This window comes from Mytilus edulis, chromosome 11 (assembly GCF_963676685.1).
Source record: "Mytilus edulis chromosome 11, xbMytEdul2.2, whole genome shotgun sequence".
Taxonomy (NCBI): domain Eukaryota; kingdom Metazoa; phylum Mollusca; class Bivalvia; order Mytilida; family Mytilidae; genus Mytilus; species Mytilus edulis.
Genome location: NC_092354.1, coordinates 15,457,842 through 15,483,036, shown reverse-complemented (window position 1 = coordinate 15,483,036; position 25,195 = coordinate 15,457,842). Strand labels below are relative to the sequence as shown.

The window sequence follows — 25,195 nt, the reverse complement described above, 5'->3', positions numbered from 1 at the left end:
TAAAATACACATTCTAAAAGCAAAATATCAAAACTCCAAGAAAAATTCTATAAGAAAAAGTCCCTTATCAAATGACGAAATCATGAGCTCAAAAACATAAAAAGAAAAAGAAAACAGCTGCCATAATCTTTATTTGGTACATACATCAGTATATATAGTGTACGCTGCGTGGTGTAAATGTGTGAGTTGTCTGCTCAGCAAGTCGGACAAACTTGGCAAACTGTATGTAAAATTGTATCATTCTGTCATATGTGAATAATGATGTACGAAACAAATCTTGAGAGCATATATGCATTCTTCATAGAAGTAAAACCAACTGCGAAATATAAAAGTTCCAGCTTGAAATTCCATATGAAGGAGATGTAAGCAGGAGACTGTACTCTACGTGCCTTTATATTTTATCAACTTCCATAATGAGCAAGCGGTAACGTAGATATTTCGGTTTAACTGTTCAATGTTGGTCCTATTCGCGGTCTGCGTTTAAACTATGTCGATTTCTTGGAAAAAAATAGAGGCAATGATTTAAAATTTTACCAACTAAAGTTTCAAGTGACGGGTGTAAATTGTAGGATTGATTGATTAATTGTTGGTTGCTTAACATCCAGTCGGGTAAATATGTCATGCATGTTCAGGACGAGAACAAGTTAAAAATAATATCAATCGAAGGTTTTGTAGTAGAAGCCATCCGGGATGATGGAAATTTGGACTGTCACTGGAAAATGAGGGAATGAGGATAAATTGGAAAGGGACAGAAAAACGTCCCCAAATTCTGACCAGACGTGGCTGCAAAATTGATACATCCCGCATGTAGCCAAACAGACGCCGCACTTTGGCAAGCGGATTACTGCCGGTCGGAAGAAGACCAAGTGACCATATTTCTATTCCCCAGTTACCCTATTGGTGGGGGGTTGGGGTTGGGGTACATTGTACTCACTACGAAACAAGTGGAAAGCTCGGCAAGTCTCGCATTTGGTCGTGTATCTAAAGCTCGTACAAATACATTTTATATTTTCCGACAATGTTCATGTATATTATATTTAACCACACAAAGAAATACAAAGATATACATGTATATACTTATAAAAAAGAAGATGTGGTATGATTGCCAATCAGACAACTATCCACAAGAGACCAAAATGACACAGACATTAACAACTATAGGTTGAACTTGTATACTTGTTCGTCGTTTCGTCTCCCAATTTGTACATGTACATTATTTCCAACTCAAGACACAAAAAATACTACCACCGAATACCCATGCAAGCGTAAATTAACACGAATATAAAATATTAATGATTTCAAAACCTAGCTTTTGTCAGTCTCTTTCAGTGAATAATAATTAGTCAGTCGTTTGCTTGTTAATTTCGAGAAAAAAACATTTGTAACGGAACCAGTCTGACTAGAGATAGCCCCAACTTTCAACTTGCGTTTATAGACGCAAATGGCCATACTGGGGGCTGGCTTTAATCAGACTGTAACGGAACCTGATTTTGTTTTAATTTTATTTCTGCCGAATCAAGTGCCCATGTATTTCTCAGTCTTTGTTAACTTACTCAGGCCTCATTCTAATGTTTCTGTCTGTCCTGTGTAGACCTGGTTTCTGCGATTACAAAGCTAGCACTTTATTTTTAAAATGTTTCCGAAACTATTTGGCCCGAGCGGGTTTTTTTACAACAATTTTAAAACGATTTAATAGTTATACAATTCCTAGGTTTTTATTCACACATCATCCTATGTTTCTATAAATTAGATTTCTACTTTCAAAACAAAATTTTATGGGGATACGGCAAACAAGTAATTTATTGCAAAATAAACCAAGAATAAAAATAAAGTGATAAAATTCAGTCTGTTATGCATAAGAACATATATAAATAAATCGTGCAACTGTTTAAATATCAAAGAAACGGAATATTAAAAAAGTATAGTAATACATTTGTTAAGGTTTACAATGAGCAGAAGAATTACCGGAATCTATGTCAAATAACCATTACGTATTGCATCATAACTCTCAGTACTCTGCATCTAGGGATCACCATTAAAAATGTCACATAGTTGCCAAAAACAAAAGGATTGCTACTTATTTAATCAATTTGTGATTTTTGCATTGGTTTGTATGTGTGAACGTTATCCGAAAAGGAACGATAACTCGTGGCGTAACGTCATTCGGTATCGTGCTACCTCAACATATTTTTGTTATGAATTATGGGTCATCATTGCTCTTCAACGTTATACTTGTTTGCTTTTTTTTTAACTATTTTGATCTATGCGTCTGTGATAAGTTTTATGTCGACGAAACGCGCGTCTGTACTATCAAGTTATAAGAAAACTATTTACTTTAATAAACATGTTGTGACTATCATAGATATCATATACATATGTTGTTTTCACTTTGAATATTTGTATCAATCAAACACGACGTTTATGATTGGTGATTAGTTTTAGGGTTTGACCATCTTTATAGATATTGCAGACTAATGTATAGATTTGGATCTGCATGTCACGATTTGCACATATCTACTAATAACACTCTTGTCGCTAATACTCACCTGAGGAGGGAAATAAAACGTCCCATTGTTTGGCATTTAGTATGTTACTGGTCTTTAACCTCCTCAGCTGTGATTTCTTGTAAGACAGCTCGCTTTGTAGGTTAGCCGGTGGAAAAAGGATATCAAACTGAACTCTGATTGCATTTGTGCCAACGCTAGTCACTAGTTTAAATATCCTGAGAAAATTCTCGTCCTCATCTGTGTATGCCGCCATAACAGGAACGAACTAACAAAATACCAAGACAGTATTCAAATAACATAGAAAATAGTAAAATCGCAGAAATACTGAACGGAAAGTCCCTAATCAAATGGCAAAAGTTCCAGCACATCAAACGAATGGATAATAGATTAATATGGTTAATTACTATTTTTACTAAATATAAAAACCATATTGATGAAAAGAACGTATGGCTGGAGTATAGTAATTTAGTTGAAGTCATAAAAATATATTTTAAGTAAGACAATAACAATCAAAACAAAGGAGTAAACAAAGACTCATTAAACCAAAGGACACTTACATCAACAGTTATTAATTTTAAAAATAAGAAACAATAGGAACTCCACTAAAACAGGGAGTAAAATCAGGTGCTTTAGAAGGGTAATCATTTCCTGCACCGTATACGGCACCCGTCGTGTTATTTCTTTGTACAGTTCGGAAACGTTGGAAGAATATTAGATATAATTTCTGACACACTTTTGTCATAATGGCCAATCAGGTCATGATGGCGACCGTCAAATCAAATTAATAAACAATATTCTCAAGTCGTATACTGTATCATTCGTGGGGTACCAGTTTTAGTGGTTTCCGTCGTAATGCTTAACTCATGAATTTAATGCAGATTTTGTTAAAGCTTCAAAGTCAAATATTCACGAAATTTGATACCCAGGGAAAAAAAGGATCCAAATATCTAAATAAAATGTTATAAAAGGGATTAACAGCAATGTTTGAAACCAAAATCCAAAGTGTACATACAACACAATGACCAACAATCTACGAATAGACAAGCGATATTCCACATTTCACCTAATAGAAATTCAAGATTTAGTAACAAGAACATCACAAAACAGCTGGTTGATGTCGATTAAATTATCAGCCCCATTTAAAGTAAAACAAGGACGAATAAAGTAATCACTCTTCCTTAGTTATTCTTTATATCCATGAAACTGATACTTTATCTTTAAACTAATTCAAATTTCAGTAGAAGTAGAAGACTAAATCCCACAAGAAATTTACAAATTCGTTTAAAACTACTACTGACTGTCTTGATTTTTTTTAAATGTCAATACGATTGGTTGTTTAACGTTAGGTGCATTTCGACTGCGCTTCAAAAGTGTTTGGGTAAATAACAATGTGTACTTCGTAATGGTAACATATTTCTTAACATGCTTATTATATTCGCCAAACCTGTAAAGTGGAGTGCTTTTTTCATGTAAAAGTTATAACTTTATTTATAAACTGGCTAGACTTTAAAAAGCGTAAACTTCCCAAGCTTAAATTCTATATCATAATTTACAGTAGCAATTACAACTTATCAAACTAATGTTCTAAGCATTTTTAAATAAAGGACAATTTTCAACGTTAAGGCTGTAATAAAACACCTTGACTAAAATTAGTTTGGCTCGTTTAATTTTCATAAATTTTTGACAAAATATTTACTTAGACCCTTTGATAAAATATCAAAAATTCAGAAAACCTGAACTACACACCTTATCGGAAAAAATCCTTGGATATAAAGCAGTTTGACAAAAACTAATTTTGAACATTAAGCTTCTTATTTCTTTGGAAATAGAACGCATACGTTCAGCTGATTTTTACAGAGTTATCAAGTGTGATGATACCATTAAAGCTTCCGATAGGGAACACTAAATTGATAAGTTTCTTTCCAAGGGCAGTAGCCTGAACAATATTGAAGTGTTACTTCATACGTTTATTGGTGCAGCCGAAGTGATCACATATCTGGATGGTCCTCCCGGTCCCCTATCGTTATACACAATCATATTTTAATTTTCTTTGGTGACCAACATGATTCTTTTGATACCTTAGTTAAAAGGGATTTCATCTCCAATCGGTTTCTCATATTGATCGTTTAAGAGTGAGAGATAATGAAATTAAACAAAAACAAATTAAGATTAAAAGTATTTTAATTCAATTTATAAAAGAAACATAATGAAGAAAAAAAGTCTGATAATAACCAATAACATAAAAAAATTAATTATTAAAAATATGCTAGTCAAAAGAAAGGTCAATAAAAAGGTAATATTTAAAAGATAAATCTTTTATCATTGTAAAAGTTTTGTGTGTATGTGTGTAAAAATCGTCTCCTAGTGAGTCATGTCGCTTTCTTCTTATATATCATTATCTTGGTAGCGTTCTTTACTACTCCCAAGGCATGACAGAAACTTGAACGGTCCGTGTAACACTTATCATCTAATCTTTCACCGCTTACAACTGTCTGCCTGTGGTTTTATTTTAAACATTAACTTTTGAGAATCAGTATGTTTTCATTTCATTTGTTTCGTTTCGTTCCGCTTTTATTTCGCTTTGCAGTTTATAGGTACCCCTCATTTCGCTATTTATTCCTAACTAAGGATGATTATAATCAGAGCCGTGTTTACAAGTACTCCTATTTCGCCCCTTTTCTATTTTTGATATCTTAAGCAAAAATTTAAAAAGTCAAACTTTCAAAAAGTGAAATAATCAAAGTTGTACGTTAGGTTTAGTATTTTTAAAGTTTGATAAAATTTCTAAACTATCAAATTTCTAAACGATATTTAGCATTTTAATATTCTAATTATTTGGTTAAAATTTCAAAATTTCAAAACTTTTACACAATTTGGAATTTTGATATTTTAAAACTTTGATCAAAATTTCAAAAATCTAAAATTTGAAAACTTTTTAAAATTTTGAATTGATAAGTGTTACACGGACCTTGAACCCTACAAACATTCTAAAACAGTAATTTTTTTTTCTGTACCTGCCTTCCTTATTCCATTTGCTTTCAGTCATAACTTATTTTTCATCGTTTTATTTTAAAAATCTTGACCGTGTTTTTTTTCGTTTCTTTTATTGTTTCTATTGTTTGGTTTGTTTGTGCTCATTTTCTATAATAATGATGATAACAAACTAAAAGTTATAATTAGTTTATTTCGCTTCATCTACCTGGTATTTGTTTAGCAACCAACAATCAATCAATCCAGCTCATAATTATTTGTAACAAACGTATATAATGGTCCTTTCATATTTTTAAAAATCATCATAAACTTGGTATCATAGCATTCATTACTCTCCTTTTTATGTGACAATATTAAAGAGTTATGGAACCACTGTAGGGTAAAAATCAACGGTTTCATACTAATTACTTTCCCCTGCATTATAAATACAAAAAAAAATAATTCTTTTCTGTTGTCAGAATGGGAAAGAGAATTGGACAAAGAGACAACAACCCGACCAAAAAGCAAAAACAGGCCAAGGCCACGAGTGGGTCTTCAATACACCGAGAAATTCTGGAACACGGAGTCGTTTACACAAATGTGTACTAGTTCATCGAAAATGGACGTACATTAAATTCCGAAACATATTAATAAACATAAATAAAACAAATTAAATACAAACGGAACTAAGGCTACCAGCTTCTTCTTTTTTATACTTTTATATTACTTAACTTTTTTATAAGTAGTTTGTGCAAACGAGTGTACTTCCAGTGTGACTCAGTTTCAAAAATAATTTGATAGTTGCTTAAAGTATATCATACTTTTCAAACGATTCGGAAGTTGACATAATATACATGTATAGAGACACATGTCTTCTGTTGAATACAATATAAGGGCTTCCCAAGAGACTTTTGGTTATGTGTTTAGTTGGCTTGTTACTTCGCTGCCGTGTAAGCGACATCTTTTTCTGTTCATATCAGTATATATATCAAATCGTCGTGTTGCGATATAATAGAAAAAACGGTATGAAGAGAATTATAAAGCCATAGTTTATGTGCCGTGTTTCTTTCAATCCAAGATATGAACGAACAATGACCTTCCCCCAGCTGATTTAAGATTAAATGTATGTTGGAAGCATCTCCGTGGTATTAATCAAACATGTTATGTAAACAGACCCAGAACGACTGCTGAAGTAAATTCAATAAAGAAAATAATAATAATAATAATAAATTATAATTATCCAATGGAAAATCAAAATAAATCAAAATGAAAAATATTTAATATATATACATAACAAAATAAAAACACAATAAATACAAATATAAAATATTATAAAAATTGGCGTTACGGGCAACATGCTTATGATTGATATGTATTTAAAAGATAAATAAAATACATATATCAATCAAAAAATTAAATTCACATTATTCGAGCATCTATCGCTGCAACTGCAATAGACGATAGAGTGTATATGTATAAATGTGACTTCAAATAACTTAGACCATAAGGAGAAAGTTACGAGCCGCTTGATTATACATCTATCAGAAACATAACTCGTAGAGTTTTGAATGAAACCTCAAACAATGTGAACTTAATAGCAAAGAGAGCCTTTAAAAGAGAGTATTGACTAGAGCTTGAAGCATAATTCGAAGAACACTTGTTACTTCGAAATATTATACCTCTCTACGCGTGACATGTTGAGCGCTGGCCCATCCCATGTCAAACATAGGTAACTCAAGTATATTAATACCTACTCTTAAATTTTATACCTGCATGTTGAGCGCTGGCCCAGCCCATGCTTAGAGGACATGGGCTCACTTTGCAACCTGAGACGGATAACCTCGAGTGAAAAAACCATTTGCACACTAAAACGTGTATCCAAAAGAGCTGTCAAATGGACAAACAAATAATTCGTTCACCCGACGAGAGGGCTGCCTAGTTACCCGTTTTATTCAGGGCTGCCTGAGAACTCATGTAATAAATTTGTGACAAGTAAAGAATGGGTAAAATCCATTATTACATTGCCCTCATAGCACGTTACCAAAGCACAAACCACAATCTCGGAGGTGCAAAGGGGCGGTCGGCGGGTCAATAAATACAAATAAACTTGTTACAAAAATAAACATGTATATCTATCCTATACAAAGTTTCAACTGCTACTATAACAAAATTTCTGATAGCTATAGACGATGTTGGGAAGGAGTGACCTCCAGTTTGACGCGTCTGATTTATCAGATAACATGACAAAGTAGAATTTCAAAACACTGCGGTTAAACAATTTGCAGACATCATAAATAAGTCAAGAATAAGAGATAAAGATACATATTGCAGCTGCAAGGAAATAAACACTTACATAAACTTTAATTAATGAACATTAATACACATTTTAATAGAGATTCTGCTGATAACACTTACAGAAAAAAATTAATAAAAAAATTAACGGTCGATTTATTTGATACATAATTGATTTATAATCCTATATAGCTAACAGGTGTCGATCATAAAATTACAGTATTTTTTTGGTCAAAATCTATTGCAATTCTACTGACTGATTTTATAGGCTCAGACACATGATGGTTTATAGGTTTTTATTCGCCTTGAACTAACTATCACAAACTTCGAGCACGCCTGTATCTGTAGTATGTGTTAAGCCTATTTTATAACTTGTTTCTTGGTTTTTATATGCCCGTCTAAAACGGGACATATTAATATGGTATACCATTGTCCGTCCATCCGTCTTTCGTCCACACTTCGGACAATTAATAAAAAACGCTTTCGCCAACTTTTATGAAACTTTGTTGAAATGTTTATATCTATTGACGTAAGCTCCCTTTCGATTTTATAGATTTAAGATTTTACGTTTCCATGTCATGAAGTGTTGTGCTTAAAAAAGGGGAAGTGTTCCAGTTTTCGGACAATCACTCGTAAACACTTTCACAAAATTTTATGAAACTTTAGTGAATTGTTTATATCTGTGGACATAATCTACCTTTCAATTTTTATAAATTTCAGATTTAACGTTTATCAGTTATGAATTTTAATATTGAAAAAAGTACCCTTTTGTTTTTTTTATATTAGAATGAAATTCAAAACAGTGTGGCTGTGGCCATTGATTTACACATTAAATTCATCCATTGACTGGAACAATTTACGTGAACGTTTGTCTGTAACGACCACTGTTCACGACGTACCTACGATAGACATTTAAACTGTGGGGTCACCAAAGGTTTCTGAACGCCTTTAATTATAAAATAATTCGAAAAATTAATCAGGAATAACCTTTATGTTTTGATTGATATAATTGATATAAATCAAAACATCGTGTTATTTCTGATTAATTTTTCGAATAACTTTATCAAGGTGTTGAGAACCTTTGGTGACCCCATAGTTTTAAGTGTCTTTAAAAATTACATAGTGAGCAGTGGTCGTTACATACAAACGTTCACCTAAATTGTCCCAGTCAATGGATGAATTTAATGTGTCAATCAATGGCCACAGCCACACTGTTTTGAATTTCATTCTAATATAAAAAAAACAAAGGGGTACTTTTTTCAATATTAAAATTCAGAACTGATAAACGTTAAATCTGAAATTTATAAAAATTGAAAGGTAGATTAAGTCCACAGATATTTCTGATTTGATGTTGTACAGTTGTGAAATTTTTCTTCTGAAAAAATGTCGGAAACGGCCAAGGAAATATATTCGTTGAAAAAAAATATTTAAAGCATACAGACAAGGGGAGTAGAATGCGCGTAATGCGCAGCTCTTTATTTATTTATTTGATGAGTCAAGTCTTTTCAACTGATTGTATAAGAAGTTTTATAATATGCTGTTTATCACTGTTCAATGTTAAGGGGGTGGTTATACACCTAAAACGAGTTAAATCACTAAGAGTTCTATATATGCGCTGTAAAATTGATTTTTCTCGAATGAATTAAATTGTTTTAAATTCTTCATTTTGGAATCTTTTGTAGCTTGCTGTACATGTGCAGTATTGGGTTTCCTCGATGTTGAAGACTGTACTATGAATTATACTTGCTTACTTCATCATCATTTAATGTCTGGTGGAAAACAATGCTTCTCTGGCAATCATACCACATTTGTTTTTTTTTTATGAAATTATTTATAAAACAAACACTAGTATTCGTCAGCTTAGTTACAAAGCACGCCATTCACGAATTGAGTAAATGAATACACGGAAAGCGCGGGAGCGTTATATATTTTCATGTGCCATACATGCTATACATATATGAACTTTTATAAATGTACATGTATCAATTGGTGATGCTTTTTGTACTTGCTATAGGGGAAACTAATAAAACATAAGATTGCAACGTTTCTTCGGTATTGATTGTTTATTGATTGCGTTACGATCAATAACAATAATAACAACAGATGAAATTACTGAAAAATAAGTGATATATATTTCACGATTATTAAAAAATGTATTCTGACACGATGAAAGCAGGAAACGTACGGTACCAAAAATACAAGACGAGAACCAGTTGCTCATTTTGATTAGTAGGAAAGGTAGAGAAACAAGGAGCATGTTTTATGCTCGAGTCACACTAGACCACTATTGCACAACGCTCACTGAGATATAAAAGGTGGGGTCACGGTACAAGCAGGATGAAAGTTTGGATTTTCATTTTTTTCACGATGCTACTACATCTTCATAACGCTTTTACAACGATCCAGCTACGGGTCACGTTCTCATCACGCTTATTCTATTACTTCTATGCGATAATCACGATCTTATTACGCTAATCACGTTTTCATAACGACATTACATGCACGATTTATTCGATTGCAACACGATCTAAACACGCTTCTTCTGCGATTATAGAACGCTCTTACATCGAACAGTCTACGACTTTTCACCTTTCATACCGTGATTTAACTACGCTCTCGTCAATATCGTCAACATCATGTTTCATATAAATACTGTTTATAAATACTGTTCCATTTAATTCCTTCTAATTGTCATTAATACGTAGAGTTCTCGAAAACAACACAGGCATACCACCAAAATATACCAGAACTAGTGGGCGTGATAGTAGGGATAGAGGTAGAATCAGAGGAGGCTCTGATACGAATTCTGTTCCAGTAGACATGTCGGATCAACCAATCCAACCTGAGTCACAACGAGATCAAATGACGATATTTTATTGAACAATAGAGGGAATGATATAGATGTGTCAAGCATGATTGTGCTTATCAGACCTTGACCAAATTTCATGGTTCAGTGGTCAAAGTTAAGTTTTTGATATTTGGTCTTTTTTTTCTCACACTATTCATGCTATATGCAATATGTCATCTTTATTTGGTGTATGGAAATATTTAATGATGTGCATGTCAGTCTGGCAGGTTTTATTTAGCCGTGACTTCATTTTCACTGTTAATTGCTACTGTTTAGTTCTTTAGTTTTGGTCTGATTTTCTTAAACTATAAGCAATAGGTTAACTATATTTGCTGTATGGAAGAATTGTAAGCTGTACACTTCTGCCTGTTATGGTTCAGATCCTTGACCTTAATTTCATGGTTCATTAGTCAGTGTTTAGTTTTCTCGGTTATGTCTGTTTCTAAGAAACTATTAATAATAGGTCAATTATACTTAGTGATTTATTGTCAGGTGTACATGTATTTCTTGTTTTGTTTATATGACCTTGACCTAATTATCTTGGACCATGTTAAGTTTATATGTAATAGTTGTAGTAAAGCTTTATATTTAGGACCTTTTTCGGGACGTCGGGATCGAGTGTTTTTCTGCTCGGGATTTAGGGATTGACCCTTTCGGGATCCGGGATTTCTTTTTTCAAATTCCGGGATGTGGGAATTTTTTTTTAATTCGGGACCTCGGGATTTCATTTTTTTAAGCCCGGGATTTCGGAATCAGGACCCCCAACCCCCTCAACATAATATCAATGATTAGTAAAGAAGGCGAGACATTTCAGCGTGTGCACTCTTGTCGCAATTTAGAAATTTTAAATAATTTGATAAAAACATTTATCGATATTGCCTCTTTGTTGATACTATTATATTTTTTTATAGCTCGTCCGCTCCCATTTTATATTCGATATGTAAACAGAAAGTCACAACTGTTTTGTTTTTTTACCGGGATCACGAAACTTTTATCCTGTTCTATATCAGGCTGATAATTTTTGGCATAAAAATCCATCTTGGTCAAAATGAATCTTGCAATTAGCCCTTAAAGTGGGATATGGAGAGAGGGTGATGTTGAGGTTACAACAAGGGGATGTTGGATGTAGGATTATAAAAATTGGGGTAATGAAATCAAGGGGACAACAAAGGTGGGATCTGGAGAACAATAAAAGAGGAATTTAGGGAAAGGCGCACACCGAGTCACTCCGACCTCATTCACATGAATGAAATAAAATTCCATTTGTAATGTCGGAATAAGATTTTAGTGTTGTTTACTTTTTTTGGAGGGGGAGAAGGAGCGGGCATTATGGAAAGATCTCACATCTCTGACTCAAAATATGGATAATTTTATGTCAGGGGTTTTATAATTCTCCCTGACAGCTTCAGACAATAATTTTGTACCTTATATTTTTTTTAAATAGACAGTACCCTTTTCTAAAATTGAGAATTGAAATGGAGAATGTGTCATAGAGACAACCCGATCATAGAACAGACAACAGCAGAAGGTCACCAAAAGGTCTTCAATGCAGCGGGAAACTCCCTTAGGCGTCCTTCAGCTTGCCCCTAAACACATATATATATATATATATATATATATATATACAACTCGTCTAAACATCAACCCAACAATGTTAGATCTGTAAATTTGCTTTCGCAAATTTTTGGTTCTTCCCTCGCCGGGATTCGAACCCATGCTACTGTGATATCGTGACACCAAATCGCCTGCACTGCAGCCGTCCCGCTAGACCACACGACCACCTGGGCTCTCATAAAAAGAGCTTTCGGTGGGCATGTGTTACCTTTCCACGTCAGTTTTAATCTAGCGGCGTTCTACAGTACATGATATATAAGGCATGAAGATGTTATTGTTACAGATCAGCTAAATTATCTATAGTAAAGGATCCTACAAATTAATGTAAGATACAGTCACAGAAAATAATTATATTCATAAGTACGTCTGAGTCAGTGACAACCCTACAACAGATGTATCCATCGGATCGCCATCAATGATGGTGATACATGGCTGTGTACATAATGTATATACTACTCGTCTAAACATCAACCCAACAATGTTAGATCGAAAGCAAATTTTTGGTTCTTCCCTCGCCGGGATTCGAACCCATGCTACTGTGATATCGTGACACCAAATCGCCTGCACTATATATATATATATATATATATATACTAGTTCAGTGATAATGGACGTCATACTTAACAAATTAAACACAAAAAACTAATATTAAAAATAATACAAGAGTAACAAAAGCCAGTAGCTCCTGACTTGGGACAGGCGCAAAAATACAGTGGGGTTAAACATGTTTTTGAGATCTCAGCCCTCCCTCTATACCTCTGGCCAATGTAGCAAAGTAAACGCATAACCATATGCACAGTAAAATTCAGTTCAAGAGAAGTCCGAGTCCGATATCAGACGAGGTGACAATAGAAAATAAACAAAATGACAATAATACATAAATAACAACAGACTACTAGCAGTTACTGACATGCCAGCTCCAGACCTCAATTAAACTTAATGAAAAATTATGTCTTCATCATAGGAATATCAGTAACTCCCGTAAGGGGTTCAGTATTATACAATCATAAAATATTTAAGAGAAGAACATAATCCGTGTCATGCCAACAACTGGTTTTTAAATAAATGTGTTTGATTCTGATGTAAAGACCCTATAAGTGAATCAATATTAAAGCCAAAATATGCAAAATTTAATGACCTAACAACAGTATCGTAAATATATCCCTTCTTAATAAGTCTGTTTTAAGGTTTTGTCATCTTCTAATGTTCCCTGTTGTCGTTTGTTGATGTGATTCATAAGTGTTTTTCGTTCTGTATATAGATGAGACCGTTGTTTTTCCCGTTTGAATTGTTTTACACTAGTCATTTTGGGGACATTTTATAGCTTACTGTTTGGTGTAAGCCAAGATTCTGTGTTGAAGACCGTACTTTGACCTATAATGGTTTTTATTTTTAAAATTATGACTTAGAAGGCGAGCTGTCTCATTGGCACTCATACCACATCTTCTTATATCCAGAGAAACGTAAACTAGCTTCACATTTGAAGTTAATTTTTAGCTAAAATGCCACTGCACATTCATTCCAATTAATAGAAAATCTGTCTCAAAATGAACAAAGGAATATCAGTGTTGACAACATCAGACCTATTTTGACTATATAAACACATTTACCAAATAAACCATACTATTAAATTAAAAGACCACAGGAACAAGTATACACCTAAATTTTTAAAACTTGTCTCTTAAAGACAGCTGTATCTAATTCCACCAAGCACTGACTCAAATGTCTGCTTCATACCTGATTACTAATAGTTTTCCCAAAATAATGTATTTCAGTTAGAAACAGCAAAACTTTCTGTAAAATTCAAAATCAACCTCGCGGGGCCAAAATTTAGCATGAGTAATTCTGATTGAGATTCGGAGATGTGGACCACAGCTTGTTCTAGTTGTAAACAGAGACGATGGATGCCAAATGTTAAAGCACTATTGGTATCTAAATAGTGGGAGATATTATGGACATAATTGTGCAAATCGTGATACAAGCATGAAATTTGGTATAAAGGTTGACTAAATGATAATTAAAAAAAATCCGTTGCAGGCCATCAAAATTTTACATTTTTTCAAAATGGCCACCGCCCATTTGAAAATGGCGTCATATCCAATTGGATAAATTTCGTAAATCCTTTTAAAGCTGTTTTATATGTAAAATCCAATGTAAGTTTGGATAAAACTTCAATTAAAGTTCGTAAAGTGCGATAAAACAATACATACATGAAGAAAAAAGTGACTTCCGGTTCCAAAATGGCGGCCACAACGTGGACAATGTCAATTTGATCATTTCTATCAACTTAACAAGAGATATCACGGTCTTTGTCGGGTTCAAATGCATAAATACAGGTTGACTATCTTATAACTATCTCACAGTGACCAATAAACACACCTGTACAAGGAAGACCAGAACGGTAGGATTTACAGTTACCCACACAGCTGGGTTTCTAGCATTTGCATCTTTTTAGCAGCATGCTTATCATGGATAATCATTCGTGTATCTGTTTCTTCATGGTAAGGGGATATCTGGGAATTATCCGTATTGAAATGGCAAAGAATATTTTCACCTTGAGTAACATAAGCATTTTTATAAATCACTAAAGAATTATGTCGGCAAGAAACTTGAACAAATCCGTTTTGTTGTCATCTTCACAGAGAAAACTACTCTAAACCCTTGTCGTGTTACTAGTACCACAAACTTTCCGTTTAGCACCAATACTTTGACTTTTTTCTCGTCCAAGCTTTTAAATCATTCATTTAATAAACATCAAATACAATGTCTTCTCTTGGATACTTATCATTGCAAGATTTTAGGCTAAAGGCAGTATGACATCATTTGCACAATCATCAGATATTTTTGCCCCACGTGGTGGCCTCGATTAAACCATTGCTGCTCCACCAACGACAAATGCGTCAGAATTTGGATCAGTTGATGGGAAATTGCAAAATATTTCAAGTATACCTCCTTGCAATCTAATTAAAAACCGATCTCTCATCGCTCCTGTTTCTGATATGTTGCGTGGGAGATCTAACGAAACCCGCTTTGAGGTCACATGTGAGTGACCTCGTAGGTGTGTCTTTTTTGACCAATGAAATTGAGTCTTCCACGATCTTGGAAGTTTAACGTAAGGCAAAGGGATGTAACTCATTTTATTGACGACGAAATCGTCAGTCATAATAATTCATAAACTTTTTTGATTGGCTTATTAATAGGTCGTCAACTCATTTGCATATCTTTATAAATTCATGACTTTTAGTTCACTCACATGTGACCTCAAAGCCGGTTTCGTTAGATCTCCCACGCGACATATCAGAAACAGGAGCGATGAGAGATCGGTTTTTAATTAGATTGACCTCCTTGCTGCGATTTTATACCACTGTTTAAAGTGACATTTTGAGACAAAGACGGGGAAGCATTTTGGTGTTCATGGCTTAAGAAATCTTCAAAGTCAAACTGTCTACTTTGACAAGAAATTAAATTAAAATAAAGAGATCGCAATTACTTTTCAGGTTCTCCCGCTTTTGACAAAGACGTTTCCAGTTTCATTTTACGCCTTTTATAAGGAATTGTTCTTTTTATCTGGCTATAAAAAGCAGATTCTCTTTCGTTTTGCATTTGCTTCAAAAGATATCCGTATTGTTTGGACCCAATATCTTGGAGTTTATATACACATATCTTACTTGCTTCCGAATCCAAAACTTCCATAAATGAGCCAATTGTGTACAGATCTGACGACTTTGTAGAAATGAATTTCCAAACTTGTTCATCACTTTGGAAAGCCTTTGAAGCTTTTTGAAGAAATATTTGTGTGTATCGTAGAGTCTTCATGATGTCGTTTATCTGTTATAGAATGACTCAAACCACTAGATCTTTAAAATTCATCTACTGGTCTACTGACTTCTGGTCCGGCTACCATCCATCGTCCTAAAGGGATATTCGGTTAAATGTATGGCACCAACATCCCCTTCACAATTGTATTATTCTGTGTTTGTGCCTGATCAGTTGTGATATAAGAAAACAACTATCTGGTCTTACGCAAAGTAAGATTACCACTTGCAAATTCCATTGCCACAAGTTGGTGATGTTCGTGAAGGGATGCCATACCTCGGAAATGGATCGCGATCGGTAACCATCGAGCATAATCAGCATGATCAACACAAACAAAATACGTATCCTGCTTAGTATGGACTGTTTGTAAAGTACGATATCTGACTTTTAAAATGGGCGTACTACCGAAAGCACAAGAAGTTCTTAATTCATAATTGAACGCCAGAAATTAAACTGTGGTTGAGATGACTCTCTTTCCTTACACCAGTTGATCAAATACTTAAACGTCACAGAGTCATGAGTTATATGTTCTACGTTTATGCGTTTATAAGCTGGCATTATCAATTCAATCAACACACATGCTGTCATTGATGTGCGCGTTTAGTTCTTATTACATTTGAACATATATCGCCATTCTAGATGTTGCAATATCGGCTTCAGTGAGGGCACATGCCCATCCACTATCAAGCAATATTTTACTCAGACTTTTAAAACAAGTCAATGTAAGGTACAATCCACCAAACATGACGATAAACTTATCTTCTCCGTACAAATCTGGCCATTTCCACTAAAATTGCTTAACCAATGCCAAAGTGGTTGCTTTGCAGCTATGATTATGGTTGCCCGGGATTTAGAAAATTAACAACCTTTTTCACCTTATTCAATGAATGCTTGATCATTGCACCTGAAAGGACGTGTTTTCAAACAGTGGCATCATAAACGTTACACAAACTTGAACAGAAGAACCTAGATGTTTTGAGGAATGAAATGATGACAAAGATATGTTTACAAAATCCAAATCCTCATCTGTAAGATGAACAACGATTTACATAATTGTGCCCTTATAGTGCGTGCAAATCTCCTTTTATGTCTATAAATAGTCTGTGCATGCGCGAAATTGTTAAAACGCATATGTATCATAACCTTAAAAAATGGTATCAAACAAATTCATAACCTAATTAAAAATCCAAAAGCGCTATTAGTATATAATGAATAGTTCAAATGTTTTTGTGTGAATTTTGTAACATTTTCGCGCATGCGCAAACCCTGAACATGTAAAATATTCATTTCTAGTATATATGTCAGATGAAAAGACGGTAGCCACCAAATCTGATAATATATAGTCTAAAAGAAGGTCAAAGATTTTTTTTTCTCCAGAAAATAGGTATTTTAAACCTGAGAAAAAACAGCCATTTTAGAAAAGGTGATGGCCATCATGAAAAAATGATTTTTTTTATGGCCAGCAGTTTTTTCTTAAAAAGTATATAATAATGATGCTTCGTGCTAATTTTCGTGCTTGTATCATCATTTGCACAATTCCCTCAATTTTGCTTGCTAATATCTTCCACTATAAATAGCTAAGTAAAGAAAAACCAAAAACAGTGAACAAACAAGAAGTAATTGTAACAGGATGCTGTTACGAAGTCTCCCAAACAAAGCTCCCATAACTCGCCATTCATATGGTCCCTTGTTCATTTGATTTGATTTTTTGTCCCATACAAGAATATATATGGTTTAAGGGTGGGGATCTGGACCGTTTACAATATAATAGCACATTCTCAAATTGAACGGAGTGGGGCTACCCCCAGGAACTTCCCTTTAATTTTATTTGATTAGCTGTATTGTCCCATACAAGAATATATATGGTTTAGGGGTGGGGATGTTGACCGTTTACAAGTTTTCAAACAAGAGGGGGTGGGGTGACCCCTTTGGGACTTCCCTCTTATTTCATTTCATTTGTTTTATTGTTCCCTACAAGAATATATATGGTTTAGGGGTGGGGATGTTGACCGTTTACAAGTTTTCAAATAAGAGGGGGTGGGGTGATCCCCTAGGGACTTCACTTTAATTTCATTTCATTTGTTTTATTGTCCCCTACAAGAATATATATGGTTTAGGGGTGGGGATGTTGACCGATTACAAGTTTTGAAATAAGAGGGGGTGGGTTGACCCCCTAGGGACTTCCCTTTAATTTCATTTCATTTGTTTTATTGTCACCTACAAGAATATATATGGTTTAGGGGTGGAAATCTGGACCGTTTACAAGATAATAGCACATTCTCAAATTGAACGGGGTGGGGATGACCCCCGGGGACCTCCCTTTGATTTCATTTGATTTGTTTTATCGTCCCATTTAAGAATATATATGGTTTAGGGGTAGGGATCTGGACCATTTACAAGATATAAGCATATTCTCAAATTGAAGGGTGGGGATGAACTCCGAGGGACTCCCCCTATATTTCATGTGATTTTTTTAATTGTCCCATTTCAAAGTATGCAAACAGGAGGGGATGGTGGTGACCCCTAGGAAATTTACCTACATTTCATTTGATTTGTTTTATTGTCACCTACAAGAATGTATATGGTTTAAGGGTGGGGATCTGGACCGTTTACAATATAATAGTACATTCTCAAATTGAACAGGGTAGGGCTACCCCCAGGAACTTCCCTTTAATTTTATTTGATTAGCCTAATTGTCTCATACAAGAATATATATGGTTTAGGGGTGGGGATGTTGACCGTTTACAAGTTTTCAAACAAGAGGGGGTGGGGTGACCCTCTTGGGACTTCCCTCTTATTTCATTTCATTTGTTTTATTGTACCCTACAAGAATATATATGGTTTAGGGGTGGGGATGTTGATTGTTTACAAGTTATCAAACAAGAGGCGGTGGGGAAACCCCCTCCGGACTTCCCTTTTATTTCATTTCATTCGTTTTATTGTTCCCTACAAGAATATATATGGTTTAGGGGTGGGGATGTTGACCGTTTACAAGTTTTCGAATAAGAGGGGGTGGGGTGATCCCCTAGGGACTTCCCTTTAATTTCATTTCATTTGTTTTATTGTCCCCTACAAGAATATATATGGTTTAGGGTTGGGGGTCTGGACCGTTTACAAGATAATAGCACATTCTCAAATTGAACGGGGTGGGGATGACCCCCGGGGACCTCCTTTTAATTTCATTTGATTTGTTTTATCGTCCCATTTAAGAATATATATGGTTTAGGGGTGGGGATCTGGACCATTTACAAGATATAAGCATATTCTCAAATTGAAGGGGGTGGAGATGAACTCCCAGGGACTCCCCCTATATTTCATGTGATTTGTTTAAATGTCCTATAATCAATTCTGAAGACTGCATGTATTTATCACTTACAGTTTTCAAGTTATATTCATTTGAAAATTTTAGAAAATAAAATCCCATAAGGTTCTATAGTAAACCCCTCCCTCCTTTCTACCCCCCAAAATACCCCTTAATAGACCCTAATGCACAAACGAAAGATTGATGGCTCACCTAGACATATTAGTCTACCATTTTATGAAATTCTAGGTCAATCTGACAATAGGTTTTGGAGAAACGCTGCGGACAAGTTCATTTTTAAAGTGGCGGAAGAAGAGGAAGAAGAAGAAGAAGAAGAATTAAAAACCAATTGTGAAGGTCTTTCCACCAGTTAATATCTATTTTGATATTGAAATATTAAAAATCAGTCTAAAATGTCAGTTCATATGGCTTTATGATGTATAGATATGAATTTAAAACAAAGGTCAAAATCTAGAACGTCATATTGACCTATGACCTTGACCTCAATTTCAAGGTCACAAACTGAGGAGCTCAAATCAAAAGACCCTAGGTCTCTAATATGTATGGTTAATAAGTTATATCACTTTACACATAATTCTAGATATGATAGGGGCTAAAACTCCCATTCATTGTTTACGCACCCTTTCAACTAAAATTATTTAGTTACCACATGTCGCAACTAACAATTTATACAAAATAATTTGTCGATATCTTATAAGGTTGATGAAAATGAGTGAAAATAAGACAAATTAAAAAATTAGAATATGACCTTGACCTTTGACCTTGACCTATTTTTCATTTTTTTGGACCAAGGACCTCAAATCAAAAGATCCTAGGTCTCTATCACTTATGGGGATCCAGTTTAAAATACATTTCAAAATTTCAAATACAAAAAGGGAAATAACTCTCTTATGGAGCGTTCATATTGCTTCGGTCGAAATTGGACAAATCATGCGAAGGATATAACGAGCAATTTTATAAAATAAATTTGTCGTAATCTTTTACGGTTGCGAAGGAGTTGTGATCACAAGGAAAACAGTGTTTGGGGAGATAACTCCTACAAAGAAAAGTATTCGGTTACGAAGGGTAAATTTCAAAAGCGCATAAACTGTTCGATATCATATACCAAATATCTAAGCGACATATTGCGAAACAAATGTTTATCGCAAAGAACAAAATTTGGCGGAAGAAAAAAAAATAACCAGAAGAAAAACAATAGGTCTTTCCACAGAAAAGTGGAAAGACCTAATAATAAAAATAATAAGAACTGAGCAAAAACAATAAGTCTTCAAACTTTGTTTGGGAGACTTAATTATACAATTCATTTTATCTAGTTATTTTATTAGAAGGTATATGGCATATTCATCAACCTTATACAGGGAGACTGGAAAAAGAACAGCTTTCCTAGGTGTTGTTTTTATCTTTACATCTTTTCTATGTTGTCAACGAGGGTATTATCAAACCCGTAGTCAGTGCATGAAAGTACGAAATTTTATGTTAATAAAATCATAAAATTTCCTGTTACAATATTTTTTTATTTACTTTACATTCAGGAATATCTCTCTCGGCTTCGGTTTAACTATTCTGTCGTTGGGGGCTTTATAGGGCATACTGTTATGGCTTTCAGCTCTGCATAGTTTTTGAAAAGCCAAAACTAATACGTGTTTCCAAGTACGGGCATGATAATGTGTAGATCAAATTACCGGCTGATTGCTCAGATTTTATATTAAATGTACATAAACTTTTTAAAGAAGTTTACAAATGTTTTGCAACGAGAAAATACTAAACTTGGGAGTAAAAATAAATATCTTTATCAATAAATTCAACATACCAATATCTATTTGATTTAATAGATATATAGGGAATATTTAATTAACCTGAATGTAAATAACAAAATAGGGAAATATAAAATTCATCGTTGTAAAGAAGGGAAATAACAATTGCATAATAATCCTGCGCCACATCACAAAATGGCATAGATTACCTTAGCCGTATTTGGCATAACTTCTAGGAATTTTGGATCCTCAATGCTCTACAACTTTGTACTTGTTTAGCTTTATAAATATTTTGATATGAGCGTCACTGATGAGGATTATGTAGACGAAACGCGCGTCTGGCTTACTAAATTATAATCCTGGTACCATTGATAACTATTTTGCTGGTGCGTTGTTGTTCTCCTATCTTTTCGAAGTAAGGTAATAAATGTGTATATACGGGTTCACACATACACACATGTGTATTATATTTAAAGCATAAAAACAAAACTTCCTAAGTGTAAACAAAGAATGAAAAAATAATTTGATCATCTATTTTTCAATATCTTTGATTAAAAAAATTGAAGAATGCTCCACACAAAAACATTTTCATTTTTGAGAAAATGTTCTAAAGATGAAAATTCAACCAATACGGGAAATTTTTCATTTTTCAATATTTTTATAAAAAGGCAAATTGAAAAATGCTCCACGTTAGCATTTTTTATTTTTAAAAGCAAATTAAAAAATGCTCCACGTTGGAGCATTTTTCATTTTTCAATTTTTAAAGGCAAATTGAAAAATGCTCCACGTTTTAGCAATTTTCATTTTTCAATATTTTAAGGCAAATTGAAAAATGCTTAAGGTTAGCAATTTCAATATTTTGTTCCTTAGAAGGAGATTGGAAAAGATAGAAAAAGATGTTTTTTTCTTTTCTTAAACAATCAAATTCAAATGTTTTGATTTATTCAAACTGTTGATAAGATAAAATCTTTTAAAGACAACATTATCATTAATTTTTATATTATCCTCGTGAAATCAATTAATGTAATCTCATGAAAATTACAAATTTCAAATTTCATAACGAATCAAAATGATTTTCAAAAGTGACTTCAACATATTTTTGTTACATTTATCAAACCAATTAACTTTAAAATTTGTAGAGTATTTTGCAACATCTATCTTTTCAGCTTAAAATGAAAAATGTTTGGCGTAAATATACACGGTCTACGTTAACTGATTTGTCATATCGTTATGATGTATTATTATGAAAAAAAAGTTATTTATTATACATTTATATTGTGGCATAACTTAAATCTGTCAATGAATCATTTCAATTTTATGAGATATGGAGATTGCACATTCAAGCTTTATCATAGTGACTACAGATTTTGAGTAAATTTTCGTGTAAATATTTCGTAGAATAAAAACACTTTCAAGCAAACATTCATTTGGATAACATTTAGGGGTTATATTTTTAAGTATTTTTCGAGATAGTTATAGTCAGTTGAAAGCCAAAGCCAGTCGAAAACTATAGCTTCCCTTATGAAAGTTTGTTTTATGTGTAAAAGCGTACATCAAAACGTTGTGATTGGTTAAAATCGTTCTTAACAATTGAAATTCAACCAATGACGTAAAGTAAGTTTCATTTCGGTGTACGAACAATTAGATTACGGATAGTCCTTTAGATTTGCGCATTATAATCTTAAGGACGGTAATTCTATGACAAGACAAGTCTCCTTAATAAAGATTCGAAAATGAATTGATGAAAAAAATTAAGCGGGAGATATCACAAGAATATTCGAAATTTATCATTAGTAGAGAGAAATTAATAGCACCATCATTACCATAACTAAAAAACAAAAGAATTTAAAAAAACAAAGTCTCTTTAGTCTATTGAAAACCCAATACCGAGTTTCACATGAACCCAATCAAAAGTCTTAAGTTCATTCATCATTGTTCATTGAGTTAATTTTCAAATTGAAAACCTGATAAAGTCATCTACAGGTAATCATTTTCAAGGATTTTTTTAATTCAAATTATTCCATTAAGCTGAAGTATATCATTTCTCGTAGAAAATATACACCCTTTGCTTTTCTTTCTGGACTATTTTTCTTTTCTTCCTTCTCTTTATGTTTTTCACCTAATAATCTCAAATTACAGAATACTGCCTGGGTCTCTTAAATAAAACAATCTCCATTCGTTACAATACAAACTGATTAAACTTAACTTACCTATGACGTTTTGTACGATTTCATACTTGTTTTTCACTGCTGATTGTGTTATCCGTACATATGTTGGGTATCAATGTATGATCGTTTGTTCAACGTCTGTAATGATAACCGGCTTATTTTACTATCATGAATTATCAACGAACATATATTGTAACATAACGTTATTAGTCAGAACTAGTTTGTATAATGGCTATCTCTATTAGGATCATTCTATTTTCATAACATGCATGTATTTGTATGCCCCAGTAAAGGCTCCGAATTGAGAATATAATATGTTTTGTTTTATGATGTTTTGTACGATTTCGGTTTCGATATGACACTTTATGTCTATGTATTCAATCGCCAGATGTTTTGGTCCTTCAAAATACTTAAACACGTCATGGACATAAAAAAAATCGATAGTGAACACAAATATGCACAAAGGTCTGTCACTATAAATTACAAAGTCAATAGCGGAACGAAACACAGCGGTCTCTGATAAGTCGTCTGCTTAACATTTAATTAAACACAATGGTCTTAACTTTATTTATTGTAATTAAAGAATTTCGCTATGTTTTTATATAGTCTATTGATAATAAGTATATGATGCTGCATAAGATATATCACAAACATTATAAGTAGCAAGAACGTTAACAATACATTTCGTGCCAGTACCTCATGAATCAATTTCGTTGTTCGAAAATAATATGTGTTTGACCGTAATGCATTGACATGTAAGAAAAAGAAATCGAAGTATAGTTATTGAGTTTTTCATATGTAAAGAATCCTTTAGATTTGAATCACAGCATAAGAGACACAGAGCGTAATATTCAACAAATATTTTATTCCATATTACACATATGTAATGTGATATAACAACCGTTATGAATCATTTCAAAATATAGTTACATCTTCTCCTTCACTGTATTACCCCGTAAACAAAACAATGGAAATCGACATGTGTTAATTAAATTGCGATGAAAATCCAAATTTCTGCTATTAATGAAATTATCTGTTATTTGTTAATTTGGAAGAAATTGACGATTTGTTTGTATTCACATTGTGTGGTCTAATAGAACCGACTTTTGTTTTTAGAAAACTTGTTTTTAGAAATCGAAGTCAATGTATCGCTATAAGAAGTCTCATACGTGGTTAAATATTTGATTCGTTTAAAAACAAAATGTATTTAACTTACTTAAAAGGTTTTGTACTTCATTCTGTGTCACTTCACAGCTGCATTTGTTTTCAACATTAATGATAATTATCAAGATGAAATGATGTGCTTGAAGTCTTAAATGATTACTTATATAGTAGATTTATTATCTATGGAGACATCCGTACAATGCAGGTTACACAAATAACAATTTGTATCACTGGAAGATAAAGAAAACATGTCAATGCCAAGTAAACAAAGTTATCAAAACACATGCAGAGGAGGTATAAATGAAGTCTTCAAACAAGTATCCACTAAGTTCTCCTCAGTAATTTTCAATAATTTATGTTGACAAATTACTTTACCGAATAGCTCAATGTTCATGATGTTAGTTAGATAGCTTTTATTGTGTCTACGTTATTATCCATCCGATAATATTCAAGCAAGTCGTACTTGTTTAAACATCAATGGCTTTCAAATATTTGCGTAGTAGCGTACCAGAATCATTTTGTATACACAATCTCTATTGGACATATTGAAACATCGAATTCGTTTTATTGTGTGTAGACGAAAATATAGTTTACTAGAATGGAAAAGAATCAAAACTAGACTATATTATTTTCATTCTTTGAACGACAAAATTAGTTTATATCACTACGTGTGTGACATTACCATTCTGACGTCAAAAGCGTGCTTCTACTTAAGAGCCATTTTGATCTGGCCAGTCGGT

The 25,195-nt window shown here is 33.3% G+C and overlaps 1 protein-coding gene across 1 annotated transcript in view; it reads right to left on the bottom strand.

The window, feature by feature from the left end:
* LOC139494018 (uncharacterized) overlaps positions 1-24,645 on the bottom strand; it is a 43,551-nt gene extending 18,906 nt beyond the window's left edge. The window contains exons 1-3 of the mRNA XM_071282184.1: positions 24,508-24,645; positions 23,334-23,429; positions 2,547-2,772 (exon numbers count right to left, since the gene is read on the bottom strand). Of these exons, the coding sequence (XP_071138285.1) occupies positions 2,547-2,760 (214 nt within the window). The 5' untranslated portion in view covers positions 2,761-2,772; positions 23,334-23,429; positions 24,508-24,645. The remainder of the gene's footprint in view (positions 1-2,546; positions 2,773-23,333; positions 23,430-24,507) is intronic.
* Between the last annotated feature and the right edge of the window lie 550 nt (positions 24,646-25,195).